The sequence below is a fragment of the Cloeon dipterum genome, chromosome 1 (genome assembly GCF_949628265.1).
Source record: "Cloeon dipterum chromosome 1, ieCloDipt1.1, whole genome shotgun sequence".
Taxonomy (NCBI): domain Eukaryota; kingdom Metazoa; phylum Arthropoda; class Insecta; order Ephemeroptera; family Baetidae; genus Cloeon; species Cloeon dipterum.
The window spans coordinates 28,226,101-28,247,397 of record NC_088786.1 but is presented as its reverse complement, the minus strand read 5'-3'; the positions used below and the strand labels follow the sequence as shown (position 1 = coordinate 28,247,397).

General features: G+C 42.8%; 2 protein-coding genes across 4 annotated transcripts; one reads left to right on the top strand and one right to left on the bottom strand.

The window, feature by feature from the left end:
* Nucleotides 1-147: 147 nt before the first annotated feature.
* ND-B17 (NADH dehydrogenase (ubiquinone) B17 subunit) lies at nt 148-1,519 on the top strand. The gene is made up of 4 exons (XM_065479786.1): nt 148-263; nt 604-885; nt 1,153-1,254; nt 1,308-1,519. Exons 2-4 carry the CDS (start codon nt 616-618, stop codon nt 1,446-1,448), a joined length of 513 nt encoding a protein of 170 aa, XP_065335858.1. The 5' UTR covers nt 148-263; nt 604-615; the 3' UTR covers nt 1,449-1,519.
* A 6-nt stretch (nt 1,520-1,525) lies between these two features.
* nahoda lies at nt 1,526-21,013 on the bottom strand. Of its 3 annotated transcripts, XM_065479629.1 has the most exons (19): nt 20,791-21,012; nt 18,157-18,307; nt 9,269-9,339; nt 8,413-8,510; nt 7,973-8,106; nt 6,919-7,262; nt 6,583-6,823; nt 6,281-6,499; nt 5,940-6,008; nt 5,834-5,878; nt 5,582-5,719; nt 5,081-5,242; nt 4,780-5,019; nt 4,517-4,720; nt 4,140-4,462; nt 3,616-4,079; nt 3,382-3,554; nt 3,060-3,328; nt 1,526-2,534 (listed from the first exon to the last, which is right to left on the bottom strand). In XM_065479629.1, the coding sequence occupies exons 2-19, from the start codon at nt 18,302-18,304 to the stop codon at nt 2,295-2,297; spliced, it is 3,582 nt and encodes a 1,193-aa protein (XP_065335701.1). In that variant the 5' UTR covers nt 18,305-18,307; nt 20,791-21,012; the 3' UTR covers nt 1,526-2,294. The 3 variants fall into 3 exon arrangements, with proteins under 3 accessions (XP_065335701.1, XP_065335693.1, XP_065335710.1); XM_065479621.1 differs by having other exon boundaries at nt 5,582-5,878; nt 20,791-21,013; XM_065479638.1 differs by lacking the exons at nt 5,582-5,719; nt 5,834-5,878; nt 5,940-6,008 and having other exon boundaries at nt 20,791-21,013.
* Nucleotides 21,014-21,297: the final 284 nt, after the last annotated feature.

Here is a 21,297-nt window from a genome sequence, read left to right as displayed (position 1 = left end):
ATACCTATACTTGGCAAGAGTAAAAAAACGACTATTTTCAATGAAGAATGGTCGATTTATTCTTCCATAGTTATACATATTATACGTACTATTTTCATGTTACAAAACGTTACTATACATACAAAGAAAGGCAGAACACCCGCCAGGCGCCAGTTACTACTGTTTTGTTGGTATCGGTAATCCAATTGCAGCGGTGAAACTGGATCTGTTATGTTGCTCAAACTGTGTCTTCAGCTAGCTGAATTTTGAGAGAAAAACAGAAGGTCTTTTTCTTGTATTTTACTCTTTTTTATTATAAAATCCAATCATTTTGTTGAGGTGTGCTAATATTTTTGTAAATCAAGGGATTCCTTGCATATTCTACTTAAGCAAAATCTATTCCAAAGATTGTCCAATCTTCAAAAGATAAAAATATGTGCCAGCTCCAGACAAACTTCACATTATTTTCTTGACGGAGGTCATTTGTCATTTGTAATTTATCATTATTAATTCGGATATTTTTCCAATGGCTATCTCAAATGAATGCGGGAAGCGGGAACATAAACTAAATACATACTTCTTCTTCAATTAACATGCGACCAATAATATAATACAATTTCGCAGACCAGTCCAAAAATGGGAGGCGGAGCGATACCGAAGAATGCACCGCAGAATATTTACCCGAACGCGTTCCCAATCGCGGGCCGCATGGTCAGCGAAAGGGAACGCCTGGTTGGTATGACAGATGCCGAAAGAGCTTGGCGAGCCCAGTGGCTGAAGGACCAGCACCTTTCCCCAAATGAGCCAAGGTTTGTGCCTGAGCTGCAAAATGAGCTGCTTAACCCCATCAGGAGAATGTACCGCTGGCCCTTGGACACCATCTGCAAGGCCCTCATTCCTGCTATTGTAAGCAAGAGTATATTTATTCTTTTACTCCACTAGCGTTACCGATTGATGAAAAATACAAGTTTAAGAGGAATTTTGAACTTTTTGTAACTAAATGATGTATGATGAGAAACCCTTGAAATTGATCTCAATTTAATGAATTCGCAACCAGAGGTGAGAAACAAAAATTGTGGACCTAAAATCATGTTACTTTGCTATTCTCACAATCAGAAATTTTGTGTGGTAAAATCGATTCTGATTTTAATTTGTGAATTTTTCGATCAATAGGGCCAGCAGAGAGCTCAATCTTTGCGGTACTACTCAGGCAAATTTCTTCTCGGCTACGCCCTCATTCTTGGCGTGGTTTACAACCTGAAGTATAACAGCAATGTAAGGCCGACACCCCTATGCCCAATTCCCTATTCACTTTTGTGCTTTTTAAGGACTGGACCCGCAAGGGAGGATTCAATGTCACGCATTCAGACAAAGCTGTGCTCAAGGGAGAGCCTGGCTATGAAAATAGGCCAACCCGCAGCACCCCGTGGGACTACAACAATAGGAACTTCAAAAACTCGCCCATTTAAGTATAGCCCTTGTACATAAAGAGGTTCGTTGTAAATTTTAGTAATTAAATTGTCATTGTTATCCAGTAAAACGACAGTTTTTTTATCAATGAAACATTTATTCAAAATAACTAGATGCACAATGCTTTTGCACAGTTTAAAATTGTTTTAACAAACAAAAGTACATTCATATCTCGCTATTATCACATACATGCAGTAAGTAACCAATATTATGTTATTTTCTGATCCTTGAGTAGAATAATATAATATGAGAGTATCTCGTTGCATGTCAATTCGGTTAAATTATAATCATCAACTACCGGAAAAATACTAACTTGCACTCTCATCACACGCGTCTAAATTAAATATTATTGAGCTTGGCATGCAATCAATGGAGATGCTATGTGAGCGTATTAAAATTTCGTTCAGGATTGCGCAATGAGATTTTACGTACAATTTGGCCTTGTCAAAGTATGGCACAAAATCCAAGTGGCTTGAAGAATAACATCACTGAATGCATGGGGGATGGGATCTACTTCTTAACTTGTGTAATGCCAAAGTCGTTTACAATTAAAATCACTGTTGAAACTATATTCGTTGCAAATCTAAAAGCAATAATTTACTGGCTGGCTGTGCGAAGTACTTACAATTGCGTCAAGAATTAATGGATGGTAGTCTATTATATATATTACACAGTTCTGGAGGGAGTGTTTTGCCTCCTCTAGAGGATACCTGTTTTGCGCCGAGGGTTGTAAAATTTAAACACTGTACAACAAGAGTCCTGTGCACCCAGAGTTGCCGCACACTCTGCAGAGTCAGAAAATACTACTTGGCGCCGAGTGAAGCACCGCGGTTGTGAAAAGGGGCTCATTTGGGCGCCTTGTTGTAGTCCACGTAGACCCTGACCACCTCGCCTGAGTACTTTCTCTGCGAGGGCATGAAGTAGAAGTCGGGCTGCAGGCCGTTCGGGTGCCTGTGCGCGCGGCGGTCGTGCGTGTAGTAGCCGGCTGGCGCGGCGGCCACCATGCGGTCGGCCATCACGGTGCGGGGCAGCGAGTAGGTGCTGCGTGGCACTCCATATCTGGGGTCCATCATTGGTGGCGCGACCTTTCCAGCAAAAACAATTTTAATTTTGTATGACGGAAATTGGGTTTTATTGAAGAAGCGACCCAAGGAATGTTAAAATTTGTACAATATTTCATTTCTTTGTTGCTAAGTGTCAATTTTATTTCCCCATCAGTGTCAGACTAACATCTGATTTTAGGGTAAAAATATAAAATTATCACGAAATTTAAAAAATAGATTTTGGTTAAGATTTTCATCAAGAAAAAAAATGGAAAAATATATAGGACTTCATATGTTTGGCCGACACTAGTTGGCAAAAAAATTGACGCTCTTCACGATGAGGAAATACTATGTCTGAATTTTTATTTCAACAAAATTTGGTTTTTATGGAGAGTTCAGTTCTTGTAATTGTTAAAAAAATGAGACTCTTAGCCTTTAAACTTTATACAAAAATCAGAAAGAGTAACTAAATAAATTGGGATTACACGAAAAATAATATGATAAAACAAAGAAACAGGAGCAACACAAATAATTTATGCATGACCCTGTAATCATTAGTTTTCATACCTTCTGCATCTGCATTGGTGGTTGCTGCTTGAAATCGGTGACGTCGAAAGCGTAGTTAGTGTTGGCAGCGCTCCACGCTGACGGAGAGGTGATCAGCTGCTCCTTTTTAGCCTTGCGTGGCTTCACCAGGGTGCACATGGCCTGCAGAAGCACGATCAGCACCAGGGCCAGAACGCAGCCTCCCAGGATGTACAGCTTGGTCGCAGACATGGCTAGCCAGCCGCTTGTGTTCTCGGCGCGACCTTCCGAGGCGTCATCCACGCTGCTTACTGTGGGGGAAAAGTTAAGGTAATTTTGTAACGTCTTTTGGTCAGTGACCTACTTCTGGGGGCCTGCATGATGAGGTAGTTAGGGTCCAACTTGAGATTTCCGACGCGTCCTGCCGCTACAGTCTCTTCGAGAGCAGTCTCCACAGTCATACCAGTGGACTTCTCGTACTCTAGCTTATCCACCACCACAGCGATCTCAGCGATCACACTTTGTTTATCCTCATCCCTAAAAGAAGTGTTATATTTAATCTCAAATATTGCGTCCAAGGGTGTTGAATTTCACTCACTTTTTGAACTGTCGAACAACTATGTTGTTGAGTCCAGAAATCTGTCCAAGCGAGCCTGCGGTCAGGGCGTTGCCCACGGTTTCAGCAAGAGTGCTGAAGTCAGCCGATCCTGGGCTGGGCACCTTGAAGCCATCGCCCAGATTGACCAGGCGCACCTCAGCCTTGTAGCTTATGGTGGGTGGTGGAGGAGGAGTGGTGGTTGTGCTGCCGGGGGCGCAAGCTCTCAGACACACCTTGTGGGCCGTCAGGGCGGGTACTTCGTCGTGCTTCCAAATCTTTTTGTTCACGGAGTTGAATTTGCCACCCTTGATGGGGAACATGAGGTACGGGCAATCCTTTCCGTCCAATGCCACGTCCTTGGGGTCCTGAGTGTCCAGAGGACGTTGGAAGGACAGCACAGTCATGCCGTCGTTGATGCGGCCAGTCACATTGGAAACGTCCTGCTGGGCGTCCAACTGTGGAGCCTGCCATTGAGAAAATGATTAGGAATTGGGTTCTAAAAGGTGCTTTGCCGCTTTTTTTACCTGGTACCCACTGATCCAAGTGTCCATGATGAAGGACCGGCCTGCTCGGTCGACCCATCCAAGGATCGCATCGGTCTGACCCATGCGCTCATTGTGCGAGAAGGCGATGCCCGTCCAAAGATCAGTGTGCTTGGTTTTGATCGTGAAATGGGCAGTGTCCCTGACAATGGACCATGAAGCGTGATATTCGCAGTCGTCGCCATTGCAGTTGCGAGGGAACTGCCAGTAGCCAGCACCGCACTGATCCAAAACGCTTCCAGGCTTCTCTGTGGGAACGGACTCGGATCCAACCTCTCCAGTTGCGGCGGTTTTAGTTTCTTCCTCTGTAAAACCATTATTGGTGTTTCCCTTCCACAGAGAAAGGTGCTAGAATTTACCGTAGAAGTTGATGACTGTCTTTCCTCGCTGCTGTCCGTGGCCGTGGTACTTGAGTTCATCTGGTTTGTAGAAGTCTGGTACGCTTGCATGGTCCTCTTCGAGACCAGACTTAGGATTGTGTATGTAATTTCCTTGCTCCTGGCCAACTGCCCAAATCACGTGCATTGGCTCCTCCAGAATGGAATGGTCGGTAAGTTCGGTGGCTGTTTCAAATTCATTGAATAAATACTTGCACAATAGTTAAACATTTTCTAAAAAATACCGATAAGTTTCTTTCTGAACACAATTGTGGTGACGCCGTCTTTTTCAAAGCCCATGGCAGCGGTCAGATCGTTCTTTCCGCCCCAGAATGTATCAAACCGCGGTGTAGATCTGTCTCTGGTGTAGTAGTCCCAGACACGGCTGGCAGTTCCTCTGGCCATACCAATTACCATATCCGTGCAGTCCATGCCAAAGAAATTGTGCTTTGGAACATATGGATGAGCCTCGGGATAGCCAGACGCTACGGATAATTAACAAATCATTTAGTGTGCCATTAATTTCTGTGCTAAAAAATTAAGTACATTTCTGGGATCGACCCTCAGAAGCTGATGAGGGCTCTGGTTCAGAAGAAGGTTCAGGCTCAGCAGAAGCTGGCTCAGGCTCAGCAGAGGCTGGCTCAGGCTTGGACGATGGTTCTGGCTCAGATGATGGTTCAGGCTCAGCCGAAGGATCCTTTTTCTTGTCTAAAATATTAGATTTCAAATGAGCAACAGGACCGGATCATGTTTTAGATTATATAGTTACTCAGTATACACCTATTCTAGTCCTAAAGGTTAAAGACAAGCAACTATAATCGAAATTTTTAAATATAGCTACAGTGTATTTTTAAAGTAAATAAATATTCCATGCTTCTAAAAGATTCTATCAACAGAGGTAAAAAAGTTTGATCAAGAAAGAGTAAAACAGAAAAAGATGCCTACAGATTATGAGCTGTATAGCAAATTATATACAGAACATCACACTTTTAAAAAAATTATCATTCCATTATGATTGAGCGGTGAAATGATGTTGACAATTTATACCATGTGCACCAGGTTCAGGTTTAGGCTCTGAAGATGGTTCAGGCTCAGAGGAAGGTTCTGGTTCAGAGCTGGGCTTCGGCTCAGACTTTGGCTCAGGTTCAGCACTCGCAGGTTCAGGCTCACTCTTGGCTGGTTCAGGTTCCGAACTGGGCTCAGGTTCGCTCTTGGCAGGTTCAGGTTCCGAGCTAGGCTCTGGCTCTGAGCTTGGTTCAGGCTCAGACTTTGGCTCAGGTTCAGCACTGGCAGGTTCAGGTTCGCTCTTGGCTGGCTCAGGTTCCGAGCTAGGCTCAGGTTCGGCTGAAATGTTTTAGATTTAATATCATATTTTGTACATAAAAAATATGAATTCAACTCTTACCAGCAGTGGTTGGTTCTGGCTGAGGGGTAGTTGTCTTTGCATACTCAGCCCCAGTCTTATAGTGCACGCCTGTGATTGTGGTTCAGAGAATTGCTATTACATTCGCAGAGGTATTTACAATAGAGGAGAACATTCATGTTATGTGGAACAAAAAATCTATTTAACGTAAGAGGAGATGAAAGATACGAAACTTGTATTGGATTTGAAAATAAACTACTTCGTGTTATGAAGTATTTTCAGAGAGCAGAGCAAAGGATAAAGAATGAAAAGTGCATGAGCAAAAAAATATTTACAACAATCAGTCTGTACAAAAGATTGCAGACAATTAAACAAATATTCACCAGTGGCCTGTCTCTTGGTTCTGCTGCTGGAACTCTGCCTTGAGCTAACCCTAAACTGCACGCTGGTCTCTACTTCGTCTTTCTTTTGGTTCTGTTGGGATACAGGGGTTGCTCTCTTTCTCGAGGCAAAATTCAACCTTGGGCGCGGCTTGAAGTTTGATGAGCCGGCCGTTCGAGCCAATGGAATCGAACGGAGTGTGGTCTTTGCTGCTTCAGTGGCTGATGGAAGGTAAAATAATAAGAGACTTTGTTCTGTGCACGCAAACATTGTAATTAGAAAATTCTTTGGTAAGTAAACTCACTGCTAGGCTCAGGTTCAGCAGATGGCTCAGGCTCTGCAGCAGGTTCAGACTTAGGTTCCGGCTCCGACTTTGGCTCTGCCTTTGGTTCAGGCTCTGCTGAAGCGGGTTCTGGCTCAGCCTTGGCCTTGGCCTCAGGGACAGGAGCTGCACCTGGCAGGTCTGCTAACTCGGGGAAGTTTTTGCACTCGGCCGTCAACGAGCGCGGCCTCCAGCCGATGGCAGCGTAGCTTGATCCGTTCACCTGCAAACAGATGGATTTTATTAAGCAACTCCTTTTTGTTTTTTTGTTTTTTTAAAATTTAAAGTGAGGGAACTTAGATAGAAATGCTCACGTACCTGAAGGGCCATTTCAATTTCGCCGGCCTCACGAAGGACGCGCCAGTAGAGGGTGAATGTTGGTGTGAGTTGCTTCTTGGTGTAGGTGGCTAGGTTTATATCAGTGTTCTTGACGGCAGACCTCTGTTTGCAGCCGGGTCCGAACCAGCCGAGCTCACAGTAGCACTGGTGTCGCGGCGCCGTCGTAGCCATGATGTCCACGCACTTGCCGCGCTCTCCGCAGTCAGCATCGTCCACGCACTCATCCCTGTACTGGCACCGCGGGCCGTAGTACAGACGGTCGCACCGGCACTTGGACAGCAGGTACCGGCCGTGGCCACTGCAGTCCTCTTTGTACTGGGATTCTGCGAATTTTAATTGTCTCATTATTTTCTTCCTAAAAATGTTTTAAAGTTAACAAAAACACAACATCCTATATATGAATAAGTGTGTTAAATCCTGTATAACACCTTCTCCGCGCAAAGCTATTATTTTTCCAGGATTTTTTAAGGCGAGGCGATCGTGCGCTCGCGACGTGAATTTCTCTTAATTTGCAAGTACTAAAATACATCCGAGTCATGATTAGGAATGGAAGAGAGAAAAAATGTGTTGACATTGGAAGTGGAAGTTACAGCAGCCCACGTTTGTAATTCATCATGTCGTCCCGCGGCGAGAGGAGAAAGTGCCCGTTTTGTTTACTGGGCTACTCTGCTCCGCCAGATTATTAATTTTCCCAAAGCGCGAGCCGGCTTATTTCAGCTTTTTTGCCACTGCGCGCGGTGCCCGCTCCCTGCTGCTGTCACAAAAAATAATGATAATGCAATATCTGCGGTCGACGAATTCCTTCTCGGGAGGCCGCCGCCAAGTGACCGCGATTTTGAACGCGCTGCTCTGAGAATAGAGGTCTCAATGCAAACGCGGCAATAAATTAACCGCATTCACTGCCTCCGCGTGTGGTTGGAGTGCGAAAAACGGGAAGAAAATTCGATACAAAATAATTTAAACCCCAGAAAAAGGGTATCTGATTCAATTCTAGTGAATAACTAATTAAATATCGACTATTAGCACAACTTACTTGGCACGATGTCAACGTCGGCGCAGGACCAGAACCTGTAGCCATCAGACCACTCGCTGGCTTGTCTCATCAACCTGATGGTACAGTTGGTGCACGTCATATCCGACGGCAATTTAACCGAGTATGACTGGGACCTGTTTTACAAAAACAAGCGGCATGGTGAGAAAGAAAATCGATTCCAACTCAACCTATAGAATATAATGATTATGAACACATTTCAAGCATTTAATATGAGAAGACTTTGATTAACATGAGTGGAAAATGGAGGCACACGGGCTTAATATAGAATTTATATTGATATTATCTAAAATAATGGATGATGCCAATAGTGACGAAAAATTACAGACCACGTAATTTCTTTTCAACTGTTCATTTACACATTCGGAGCTATGTAAATGTTGAATGGCTTTAGAAATATCTACTGGTATTTGTCAACTCACGTGACGTCGGTTTTAACGAATTCAGAGTCTGCCGTCACCGGCGTCAAGTCCATAGAAGGTCGCTGCAAGGCATCTAGAACCTGAAGCTTGAAACCACCCTGAAAATAACAAAGGAAGCCTTTATAAGCAAACACGAGATTGAATAATTTGTTTATTGGACTATTTTATCTGTAAATAGAAAAAGCTAATCTGACATTTCTGTTACTTCAAAAATAATAATTATTTGCTCTCTCATTTTATCTTTTGGTCCAAATAAATAAATGAACAAATATTTTCAGAGTGGCAAGGGTCTTCAACTATAAGAGCGCCAATAACAAACGGCGCCTCATTTGAATTCGAGGTAATTTCCAACGTCTGCCCTTGGAAAGGTATCAAGAGATTGCAGACTGACCCAAATGAGAGAAGAAGTATGGAAAACGCAAGTAGTGTGTATTGCTCATATGTGTCTCAATAAGACAATCACGACGCACTAAACTCGATTAGAGCATTCTTTTCTTTTTTGCCGAGATTCCGACCTATTATATAATTAAAGGCAGCAGCAGATGAATGACTGCTGCTTTTCGTGCTCGACGCTACATACACACTCACACAGTTCGTGTATGTACCAACACTCGCACACACACACACACACACACATATACACATTTCCAGTCAGGTGCATACTCTCTCGTCAGAGAGCGGAGAGAAACCGGTTCCTTGGAACGGGGCTCCAACTTTACATAAGCGCACACAAAGAGATTGGAAATATGTAATTTATTTCTCGGCGCACGAGATGGCCTTTGACGATATAACTCCTCCAGAGATTGAGATATCCATGCGAGCCATTTGTAGCGAAATTTAGTGATGAGAAACTCACCCTGTGCGGGTAAGCCAGGTGCCAGGTGATGTTGAAGCTTCCGCCAGCCATCAAAGTCGTTTGCGTCAAACCTGCGAAGCAAGAGGGAAAAATGTAATGGGTTAAAATTTGTGAAGTGTATACGGGAATAGGATATTGCGCAACAATAATGCATGCTAGCCGCCGGTCTTGTGCTAAAATTGGTCCGAGCGGTTGTAAAGTTTATTGCCTCGAAAGACGTGTGATTTGCAGGAAAAGTTTCACGCGGCAGATTTAATGAATCTCAAATGTTCCGTGTCGAATATTTCTTTCAAAAACTGCAGGAATCGTTTTTGCTCAGTTTCCAGAACAAAATTTATATAATTTTAAATCTGTTTTTTTATATATTTTAATCAAAATAGATAAACAATATCATTTGCAACCACATTTTGATTGTGAAAAAGTGGCAGCGTTAAAGAACAAGCTTGTTATGTTAAATATTCCTTAAACTATGAATAAATTATGTCTTGCATTGTAGTAGAAGTGTGTTTCCCTGACGTCAAACAGCATGCAATTTTCTAATTTCTAACTTAGTGGAACAAAACTCGCATCAGAACTGCACGCCTCTATTCTGAACACCCACAGGATAGCAATTTTTCACTTATATGTGACCCGCGTGAAATCGATAATTTCTCCTAGAGTGTTTAGGGAAAAACAAAGATTCGCTCCGCTTAGAGAGGTTTCGTGAGTTTGCACTGTGAATAAAGGCGAGCTTGGCGAGGTGGCAGAAAGGTGCGCGCACTTGACCCTGATGGCTCCTTTTTGGTTGTGGGCCAAACGCGGGCAGGGGGCATCTCGAGGGGCTTTTGCTGAATGACAATGAGACCGTCACGATTTGACTGAGCACGAGAGCACGCGCGCATGAGGCGTCAAGCTCAATAAAAATGCAGCATTCCATTCACCTTGGCTGCGATGTGCGCGCGAGCTGCAAAAAGCATCGTTTGCTTTGCTGCTCTTCTCTCGTGAAGTTTACGGTAACTTTGATGTTAATGATTTGTCGACCAAGTGAGCACTTGCGTCCCTAATTACGCAATTGTGTAGTGTTGTCGGCGGTGCGAAGATGAAGTCAACGAACCCAACATTAATGCAAAGAGGTTTTCCGACTGCTATAGCATTAAGCGAAAAATTTAATTAGAGTGAAAATGTTATACATTGTAAAAAAAATTACTGCGTTTGAGCAATAAAAAGACAGCAAAAATTCTGGCAGCGCGTTTTAGAGACAATTTGAATGCGAGAATGGCTCACTTCACGTCCTGTTTAAACCCAAGCATAAAATCTGGCCTTAAAATTGAAAGAGGCTCGCGTTCAGATTGCTCAGCGAAAGGAGAAATCTGCAGTGGAGAAAAAGAAGCAAAAAGAGCGGCCCAAGATCAAACTCGATTCCAAGCTGGCGCTCACAAGGCCGCTTTTGGCACTTCACCAAACTCCATACGCAACGAAATTTTGCTTTTCCTCTCTGCGTCCATTCAATCGATTCGTCACAAGGTAAAAGCGGTGACCACTGCCCTGGGTCGTTCATTTCATTGCACATTATGTTTGCGTGGCCTGAATTGCGAGTGCCAAAGATGCCATCTCGTCTTTCTACTCCTGATTGCCAACAAAGAAAAGTTTGAATGGGTAATTTTTACCCGAAGGCGTTGATAAAATGTACGCAGTTGATGCAGTTTTTAATTTTATCTTGGGGCATTAAGCAAATAAAATAAAAATTTAAAAAAGAGATATTCTTTACTATCAGCAATCTGCATTTGTTGAAGTCTCCAAATATTGGAAATATTTAATAGTTATGTCTTTGACGAGAGTTAAAAGTTTTGTGGAGTTCAGGCCGAGAAGGAAAAAGATGGAAATTTATTGGCGGCCGATAATTTTAGGTCAGCGCATACATAAAGTTGGCTAGTTGGGTGAGCGGGCAAAGAACTGCTTTTACATCCTATCTTACTTGAACCACTATATGGCGTGCGCATTTTTCGGCTGTAAATTGTTCGAATTGCAAATGCGCGCACCAGTTGTACAGAGCGCGCTTACAACTCACTTCCACACACTGGGCCCACAGAAATTGCTCAAGAAAAAGACACGTTTCTCTTGTTAAATTTTCATATCGTGCTGCCGCAACCGCATGCAATAAAATAGATAGCAGACGTGAATAAATTGGAAGCCGCAACCACCACTTAACTATTCGCACCGAGCTATGCGGCCGGAAATGTTTGTTTACTGCTGTTCTCATTTTTTGCATAATCTGAACAGAACGTCGTCCCTTCTACGTCGCAGTCCATTTCACTTTTTTAATCAATTTAGCAATCCCAACTGCTGAGAGTATATGTATGAAATTTTATATTTGATGAACAGTGTAGAGGTTTAAATGGATTGGTTTGAAAGCTGCAATCAAATTCCATTTGTGTTACGGTACACGCACTGCGAATTTAATTTTTTTCGTTGCGAGCAATACATTCGTGTGCGGTAAAAGCGGACGGACCAGTTACTTCGTTGAGAAATTCACTGGCGCGATATTGCGGGCATTGAATTCCTGTTGTTGAACAACACGCCGCACAGGTCAATAGTAGAAAGATAAAAAAGCTCCATGTTTTATTTATGATTATCCAAACAAAGAGTGACGCAACTCTTTGCAGTTTTTTATTTGCCTTTTCGCCAGGTTTTGCTGTAAACTGAGACACCGTGCGTTCTAGGCTTTGATTTGCAATGGAGAGATAATGACCGCATCAAAGTGACCTGCCGTGGGTGCAATTAATCCCAAGCCGATTGCTTCAGCGAGACTGTGCGTGCAGAATCGATTTCGCAAGCGGTATGCGAGCTGCGAGTAATTTGTAATTGCCAGTAATTGCGTCCCGCGCCTGTAGGAAAACGGACAGAAGCTTTTTGCTATTGGGAGAGAATCAAAAGTTTCTCTTTTCAAATGACCGAAATATGTAGTATATTATCCAAGAGACACTGAATTCAAAGTGACACACGATAATTAATTACGGATAAGCCCTGAATTCAGTTGTGGACAGCTCATTTTCACATCTGGGTGTTGTGCTGGAGAAACTGTGCTGATTCAGGGTGATGTGATTCCAAGAACAAATATCACCGCTCCCACTAAGAAGTTGAGCACACACGGGCTCACAATGAGAGAGCAAATTCGTCTCGCGGCCTTGCCTTGACTTTCGTTAAAATAGTGGTCAACAGGAAGGGTTTAATTTTTGATTAGCTCCTTTCGGTTCGAGTTGAAGTCGGCGTCATCAAAGTAACATAAAAGTCTAATTGGAGAAAAAGAGTTGTCTTTGTTGCCGCTTTCAGTCTCGTGATCACAATTGACGACTTTGCTAATTTTGATTCTGATTGGCAGCATCGTCTCACGCCAAACGCAAATTACAAACAAAGGAATTCAGCTCGTGACAAAAGCAGCGTTTTAGGCCGATTCGTGGGAACATTGCGTCGGTAAACGATTCCTCCTCGCGGCATCTGACCAAGTTAGCATTCAGCTATGGTGCCGTATAGAGGCGCGGGATTTATCAAAATCGACTTTCACTCGCGATCGGCCCTAAGCGGACTTTCTCTGCTAAAAGCTAGCAGCTCCATCAAGGTGCGTGCAGCCGCGGCTACAAATAAAACACCTATGGTACCTACATATACACGCGTCTCTGCTGCTGAGCAGATAGATACACAAACATAGCAGGTATATGTACCTGCGGAGCATGCATACACAAACAACGCGAGTTTCTCTCGCACGTCCAGTTCTGCCTCTATTCCATTTGCTAATGATCTGATCCCTCTCCCGCCGACCTGAGGACCAACAATGCGGAATGGAGCTTGTAACAATGAGGAAATCGACGCTGATTGAAACGCCGCCACCTGTTCCTTTTTTTGCCGCTTAGGCCAACCTGTTGCGCTACCAGACCACGTGTATGTGTACGAGAACGCATTGTTTGTGTTGGTGCCCCGATTCGGAAACTCGCACGTTCACTTTTGTTGGCGGCTTGTTTTGTCTGCTGCTTGCTGAGAGATATATTGTGAATTGTGATACACACAAAAAAGGAGAAGGCAGGAAGAAGGATGCGACGAATTAACGGGCTCTCAACGCATGCTTCCGACCATTCAGCTAATGAGCCTCGTAAATTTTGCAAAGCGGCGCATAAAGTGCGTTTTCTCATTTCATTACGTGCGCCAAAACTCCTTTCAAAACTACCAACGGAAGTTACTTCTAACACTAATACCGACAACATGTCTCTACTTAGTTAAATTTTATTCTAACGATTTTATCATGCTTAAGTTGTGTCCAGGTGTGAAAAATCTAGTTCTTGGCTATTTTTTTATCAGTTCACCTCTTTCGAGATGGGCGACCCCCTGATAGCGAAAAACTCACGGAAACTCCGTGACCCAATAACATTGCGAACGCGTAATATGGGCGCACGGGCCTCATTGGAGAAAATACGCAATGAATTTTTCGTACCGAGTTGAAATATGATTCATTTTGTTCACATTGCAATTTTAAGTTTCACAATATAGAAAATTGAAAACTCAAATATCCTTTTGATAAGTACCTGTATTCCAATAAATTAATTTTGTTTTTCTATGGCATTGAAAAAAAGCTAAATTAGCAAGCACAATTTGCGAAATTCAAATTCTCTTCTCCAAAACAATTTTTTAAGCGGAATCTCTTGTGTGGGAGCTTCAAATGCAGATAAAATAGCAAGCTAAGATAATTTGTTACAACTGCATATTTCTAGTTTAAAAGCACGCGCGGGGTTCAAAGTAGCCTGAGAAAATCACGCCGCGGTATCTGGTTAATCGTGAATTTCCCTCTAGACATTCTGCTTTTTTTTCCTTTCTTACACGGAAATTCTCACACTTTGCTCTGAAAATTTGTACAAATTACTTAGATGCAAGGATGAGACCAATGTCAACTGCCTTGTTTTTACATTTGAGGAATTGTAGATGTGTATATCTCGCATAATATGGCTTTTTTATTAGAACAAACGTTCGTGATGAAAGAGTTCAGATCACTTTCATGGCCGCTTGCACTTGTCTTTCTTGTTAGCACGGTTTTAAAATTGAAAGTATGACCAAAAACTTGCGCGACAGCGACACACGCCATTCAAGGCTCAAAGGTGAAATATCTCTTGTGCAATCTTCACAAAGACTGCATGCGTACGTACGCCATTTCACCACGAAAATACCGTTGTTGCTCATCTTTATTAACATTATAAATGTTTTTAGTTTACCTAATTGTGCAACAATTAACATCCAAAATTGTGCTTGTCTTCCCACTCTTCCCGCTATCGTGTATAAGGATATGCAACCCGCGCTGAGCACGGTTTGAATCAATGTCCTCCAAGTTGCATAGCAACCACATTCTAGGGTCATAGATCAATTTTTCAACCGATTATGCGTTTAAAAAAGCGGATGCTGCTGATTGTGAGAGTAGCAAAGCGACGTCAGGGCCTCGCGAATAAATAGCTTTTGGAGCAACAATGCGCGTTTGCACAACACACACGCGGCGAGAAAAAGCGCAAACGGTTGTGGGACGTCCCGCCGCGTTCACAAGTCGAAAAGAAACCTGCGTGTCGAAATAGTGTGAGCAGATTTTAGCTGGTGTGCTTGGCGCGATTCAGCAACAGGTGAGGTGAACGCTCAGTGCTCAGTGAGAAAAAAGTCGACGCGCATCGATAGTACTTCGGAGTCGCGGCGCCGCCAGATCGAATTGTGATTATGCCGGCATGTGTAGCGGCAGCAGCTTCACATCCAACAGCAGTACAGCAACCTTGGCACAAAAGTTGCGTAATACACGTCATCGCCGTCGTTAACAGGCTTGCGTCAAGTGCACAAGTCATTTCATTTTCTCTCACGTGAACTCGTGTAAATGTAAAGAGCCATTTAGCAGCATTCAAAGTATCATGTGTGGGATTAGAAGACCAGTGCAAATTTTGAATCTGTCGAAAATAATCAATAGACACCTCCCTCTATTCCCTACAATTTAGTTCTGACGATTGGTGCTACCAAAAACTACCACCGAGAAGAATATACGCAAATTTGAACGAAAATTGATACATCTCAATATACAGGCAAAGACGGGATGCGAGTGTATGGTGTTTGGAATGATTTAATGCCACAGCATTCATGTACGAATGAAAAGTCAGGTGAATATACTCTAGAAATCTCCAATTTAAATCTAAATTTCAAGAGCAAAATGTTTAAATTATTTTTATTTGGTTCTAGCTGATCCAGATATACCACAATTTCACCCTGTTATTTAGATGTTTTCCTGACTGATTTAAAAATGGTATAAAAAAGAAAAATTCAATTAAGCGTTGCAATTTTATTGCCATTCAGAATTTTTGGACCAGTACGTCCAGTTAATTGTCAGCATAATTTCAAAAGAAAGCAAGTACTGAACCGAGTTTCGTCCTAAATTTAAAGAATGGAGATTTAACCACAATCACTAAACTGAAACTCTTACAGAATGAGCCTGGCAGCTCTACTTCAATCTGATAAATTTGAATAACATAATTGGCTGAGATCTTTTTTTTTGCAAGCGAAGCAAAGAGAGCGACGACGCAATCGCTTCTCTCATTTTGCGCCTGCAGCATCGAACAACAACTCTTGGGGTCGGGTCGGATCGCACATATATACAAATCCAATCGCAGGTGGACGCGAGAGGCAGGAACGCGTGAAACGATTACCTCATGCAGCGAATTGCCCGCGGACAAATCCCAGTTGAATCAGAAAGACGGTTTTATTGTCATCGGCACGGTGCGCCGGTGGCAAAATATTTTGTGAAAAAGTGAAGATTGGCCCTGGAGGTGCATTTTTCTTTCGACGCGGAAGCAGCTTAGAGATAAATTCACTTTTTGGCAATGATTACTCGATGCGCTGGCTGATTTTCTCCGCTCTGGATTATTCGCTGGCGGCACGGATATCATTTTTATTTTCCGCACGGTGAGCGAACGTAAAAGCGAATTCACAGACTAAATGATCGAGCAGGCAGAACGAGCGTGGAAAGGAGATTGGAAAAACAGCTGCGCGGACGCAATTAAAACAGCTCTCTGCAGAATAATTTCGCGCGTGCATACTCTTTTAATTTTGCGTAGCAAATAGCTTATTTGTTCCGCGATGATTTATTCGCCGCATGTGCAGAGCTACGGAAACTTTTAATTTTAACTTTTCTTCATCGCAGGGCTTTGCACTTTCGATGCACTTTTAAAAAGCGAGGCTGCTTGAGCAGGAATTGGCTTTTAATTGGTATATCAAAGTAGTCTGTGATGATGTAAGATTGAATCACGTTGATTTGATTTCAACACGTTATTCGAGTAAAAAAATCAACACCATTGTGATTTTCGTGTTTTGCTGATGTTTGAAATGGGTCAATGACGGTATTAAAACCGTCACAGTTTTTTGCTATGACACCTCGTATTTTCCCCAAATTTGTTAGCTAACAGTTAAATTGCACGAAAAATTGTCAGACTAATAAACATATCTGAATCGTAGGATTGCTAAAAATTAATTTAGAACCTAGCGTTGGAGAGATTCGATCAAGGAAATTAGAAACTCGTCGGCATTGGCTGGCGAGATGGTGGACGCGATTAGCACCCCATTAGATAAATTTTTATTAAAATTTTAGGCGCTGTAATAAATGCTGCAAACTCACACGCTTGACACGCTGCATTAATGGAGAGACGAAAAAGAGAAACTTTACACGCGTTTGCCTCAAACGCTGCATAGGTCGTTAACCGAAATATAGCAATACACCCGTTCGGTAATTAACCGATTCGTAGATAAGCAGCTAATATTGGAAATTAAGTTTCGTCTGGTGTAACGCGGAGTGAGGGAAACAACGGGAAGTTATTCTCGTTGAAGACATGGCCATGTTTCAATTAAGCGGAATGAGATGCCACACAAGGAGCTAGCTAACTTTCAAATTGCCTGAATCGGCTGTTTGCACCACAGATTCTAATTAGTTTTCCTCTGCAGCGGGACAATGGAAACTGGATACATTCATGCTGTGCGAGGAAAACAAAGAAGGCTGCGCGCGATTAAATTTATTTATTACATATATACTCGCGCTGGTTCGCGGCGGAAACTGAACCCTGACCGCCTCACTGAATCAACTCGTATGGAAAAGAGAAAAACTAAGCAAGTGCGGCTGGCGGTAACCTCGTTTCCCTCTTTGTGGCATTCCATCACCTTAACAAATCTTTTGATTTTGCTTGGTTACTCATAAAGTATTTGAATCGGGAGATCAAGAAAAAATAATGTTATTCGTTGAAACGATCCTTTTTTCCCATTTTTTAATATTTGTTACCAAGCTTTAAATTGAAAAGCACTTAATCAGCCGAGATGGTTCGGTGAAATTTGCTTGAGCGGCGCGGCGTGAAATTCCCACGTGTTCGCCGATGAAAGGCGAAAATTACGCGCTGGACCAAACGAAGCGACACTTCTCGCGCGCGATTTGCGAAAAGAGAAGACTCCCATTCATTGATTCATTTGGTGCTGCTGGGTGGTGGTCCACTTTCAAGCTCCTTCGCCTCATTTGGCCCAAATAAAGCGTGGCCAGCCCATAGCCAACGTGCGCCAAAGAGAGAGATCCGCAATTATGTGGAAAGCAGCGTCTCCTTGCATGCCAGTGTCCCATCTATCCAACGCGCGTTTCAATACAATGCAAACGTTGATCATGTACTCAATAGCGCAGTGACCAATATTCAATAGTGTATTTAATAGGTTAACGACAACGACACACTGTTTAAATTATTGCGGGTCACGTGAACCTCTATTTACAAGATTGCAAAAGTGTTCAAAAACATTTAAAATTAAACAGTAATCAACGAAGACGGCAAATTTTTTTGAGGTGGTGAAAGCTTTAATTTTGTAATGACACGTACCTTTGGGCATTCCGCAGGGTCCTTTTGTGCGGGAGTTGTCAAGGAAGTCGAGGTCATATTTGCGTGCAGGTGGATAAGTTAGGGCCACGTGTGCCGACGCGGCGGCCACCACGCAGGCCACAACGGCCAATCTGGCCAACAACCTCATCGCCTGAAATCAAAAGAAACATACCACAATCAGCAAATATGTAAAAAAATATTACACGTAAGAAATTCATACCAAGAAAGAATAACTCAAAATTAAAATATTTTCTCTCTCACGCATAGCCACCCATCCTTAAATTATTTTCCGCCGAGTAGAGCAATTTTTATAGTTACCGCCTTGATTCATAATCGTAATTATAAACATAATTGCCCGATTTGTTGTTCCTATTAGCCGTACATTATTAGAAAGTAATTCATTTCTTCATTTTTTTTGTACACATCAACTGAAATCATGTTTCCAAGTAAAAGTTGATTTCGTTAATCAATTTGCGGAAATGCATAACGTAGGACATATTTCCAAATCGACTGAATAGATTTAACAGTTTAATCATTTTAACACAGCAACAGTCCATAGCACACTATCGTATTTAAATTACGAAATGCAAGCTTTTGATGGAATTGCACAAATTGAAAAAAACGAGCACTCCCGGCAACAAATGAAATGGAAACGGACTAATTAGACGATATGCTCGACTCCCCAAACACAAGAGGAGCAGAAGCGAATGAGTGACAGTTTCGAGACTCCTCTGTTTTGCGGTTTTTCTCCCACCAAATAACAGATTGCTTTCTGATTTCGAGAAAAGGTTCAAATTTCTAAACGGACAGACGGAATTGGACGTCACTGGACTGAGCAGTGTTGTAAAGAGTGTGCGTGCGTGTTGTTGCTCCGGTTACTCCACAAAAAAGGCGGCGAGCAAGGTGGGAGTCACTGAATCTCGCGTGGTCAACCTTGGGGCCACCTTCCTTTATGTAACTCTCTCGTCGTCATGAAGATAAACAAGCCGCACAGCGCCGTTGTTATTGTTGCAGATCCAGTTGCAAAAAAGTAGTAAACGCGCTGCTCCCAAGATTCGGATTGGACGAGGCTCGAAAAGCAGAGAACTGCATTCCGCCGGCCACAAACGCCGCGGCCTTATAACTGTTTGCCTCTACAAATTGTCGCGCACCAAACACGCATTTATCCCCCCATTATTACTATTAAACATGATTTAGTCTGGTTTGAATTCCTGCGCTTCATCGACCTCGACTCGTAATTGGAAAACAACAACGGTTTCAGAAATTATTAAATTCAAACTGCGTTCTTCTTGTTGGAACTTTTTAACTAAGATGAAGCTCTCATCGTAACAAAACGGTTTGAACTTTCAATGAATTGGATCGCAAACAAAGTTAAGCTTGAGGCTCTCAAGGATTTATTTTCGTCGGAGCAATTTATTGCCATTGTTTTGTGAGTGAGCGTCTGCTGTGCCTGAAATGGCGAATTACAAAATAGCTTTCCTCAATTATTCAAAGCCCATATACCAAATGGAGAAGTGCACGTACTGTATGGCAGCAGAATATTAAGTAATTGTCTGATGGGCCACGTGTAATCCAAGAGAGTAAGGCGTACTCACAATAGCGCGCTCTAACTGAGCTGCTTCCAAGGAGAAACATTTCACGTGAACATTTTAGTAAACTCTGCTGACAATTGGATGTGATCTAAGATTGTGTAGCTCTGCCAATCTGATTGACATGCAAATCAACCTCTCGGTTTATTTATGAGAGAATTTTCAAGCACATATGCACGACATTTGATAGCTTCATATCTCCACAACACACTTTTAAAACTTTATATAGATGAGGTTTTAATGGTATTCCCGGGGAGACGAAAAATCACTTCTAAGCAAGATGCGTTTACGAAGAGAAAGAGGCGCTATAATTTCGTGTGGTAGAATAAAATTTGGGAGAAGGTTGGCGCAATTATCGCGATTAGTGTAGCGCGACGGAGAGGTAGATTGACGGACATAACGCTTGACGCACCAGGTGGTTGGGGCAATGGCAAAAAGAGACGCTTAAAAGAGAACAACGGAAATTAACACCATGATAAAGAAACTTAAATTTAGCGAAAACGCTGAGTTCAGCATGCTATTTTTAAATGTTTTTTTTTATATATTGGATAGCATTTACAAACAAGTTGTTTACTTCTAAATACTGCTTTTATTATTCATTCCAGCTCTTACAAGATGATTTCCCAAATTAGGTTTTGGAGAAAAGCCCATAGGCTGACTGAGAAATATAAAATAAAGGAATTAAACTCTATACTGGCATTGGCTCTACCACTGAAGGATAAACTCGTTTTTTAAAATACGACCTTGTCAAAATTTACGCAAATTAAGATGAGAACCAAATTTAAAGAAATAAGCTTTGTCCGGTTTGAGCCCAACAATAAAATAAAAGAATTGCGGCCATTGAAGTCTTCCTCCACTCGCGGATGTTGCATACAAGGCAGACGCGCACCAAAGGGGCCTCCGCCTCTTTCTTATTTCTCTTCTCGTTTTCCTGCCGACTCTCGTTGCCTCATTTGCATCCGCATGCGTTTTGTACGAACGCGCCCGTCTGCCGTCACCTGGCTCTGCAGGTGTTCACCTTCACCGAGCATGCATCTTAACTCACCCTTTCGTTGGAGCGGAAGGGTCGTGCAGCAGTATCCGTAGGGCGCACTCACTATCAGCAACTCACTCACTGGTCAGTCGGTAGCTCGGGTTTGTCGAGTCAGCAGGCCAACAACATGCTGCAAGGTGGCCGGCGGCGAGCGGGCACCAAACTGACTTCTTGCAGCCAGTCGGCAGCAAAAAAGTAAAAGGAATTCCACAGACTCTTTCACCAGAGCACGCATGCGCCACAGCGACCTGGCACCTGCTGCTCTCGCATCCAGCCTTGCATGGGCTCATTCTCAGTTCGTGGGAGAAAACTCTCGCGGTGCTCTCCTGAGCCGCGGCACCAACACCGGAACCTCATCTCGCGGCGTTTCAGTGCATTTGTAGCCAGTCGCAAAGGATCACTTTTGCGTAAAATATTCTGCAGAGCGCGAAAATAATTATAGTTAATTAAAAATGTCTTTGGTCAATCTGAGGTTGTTTTAGAAACTTTGAAACCTTGAGCTTTTGGTTTCAAAATGTG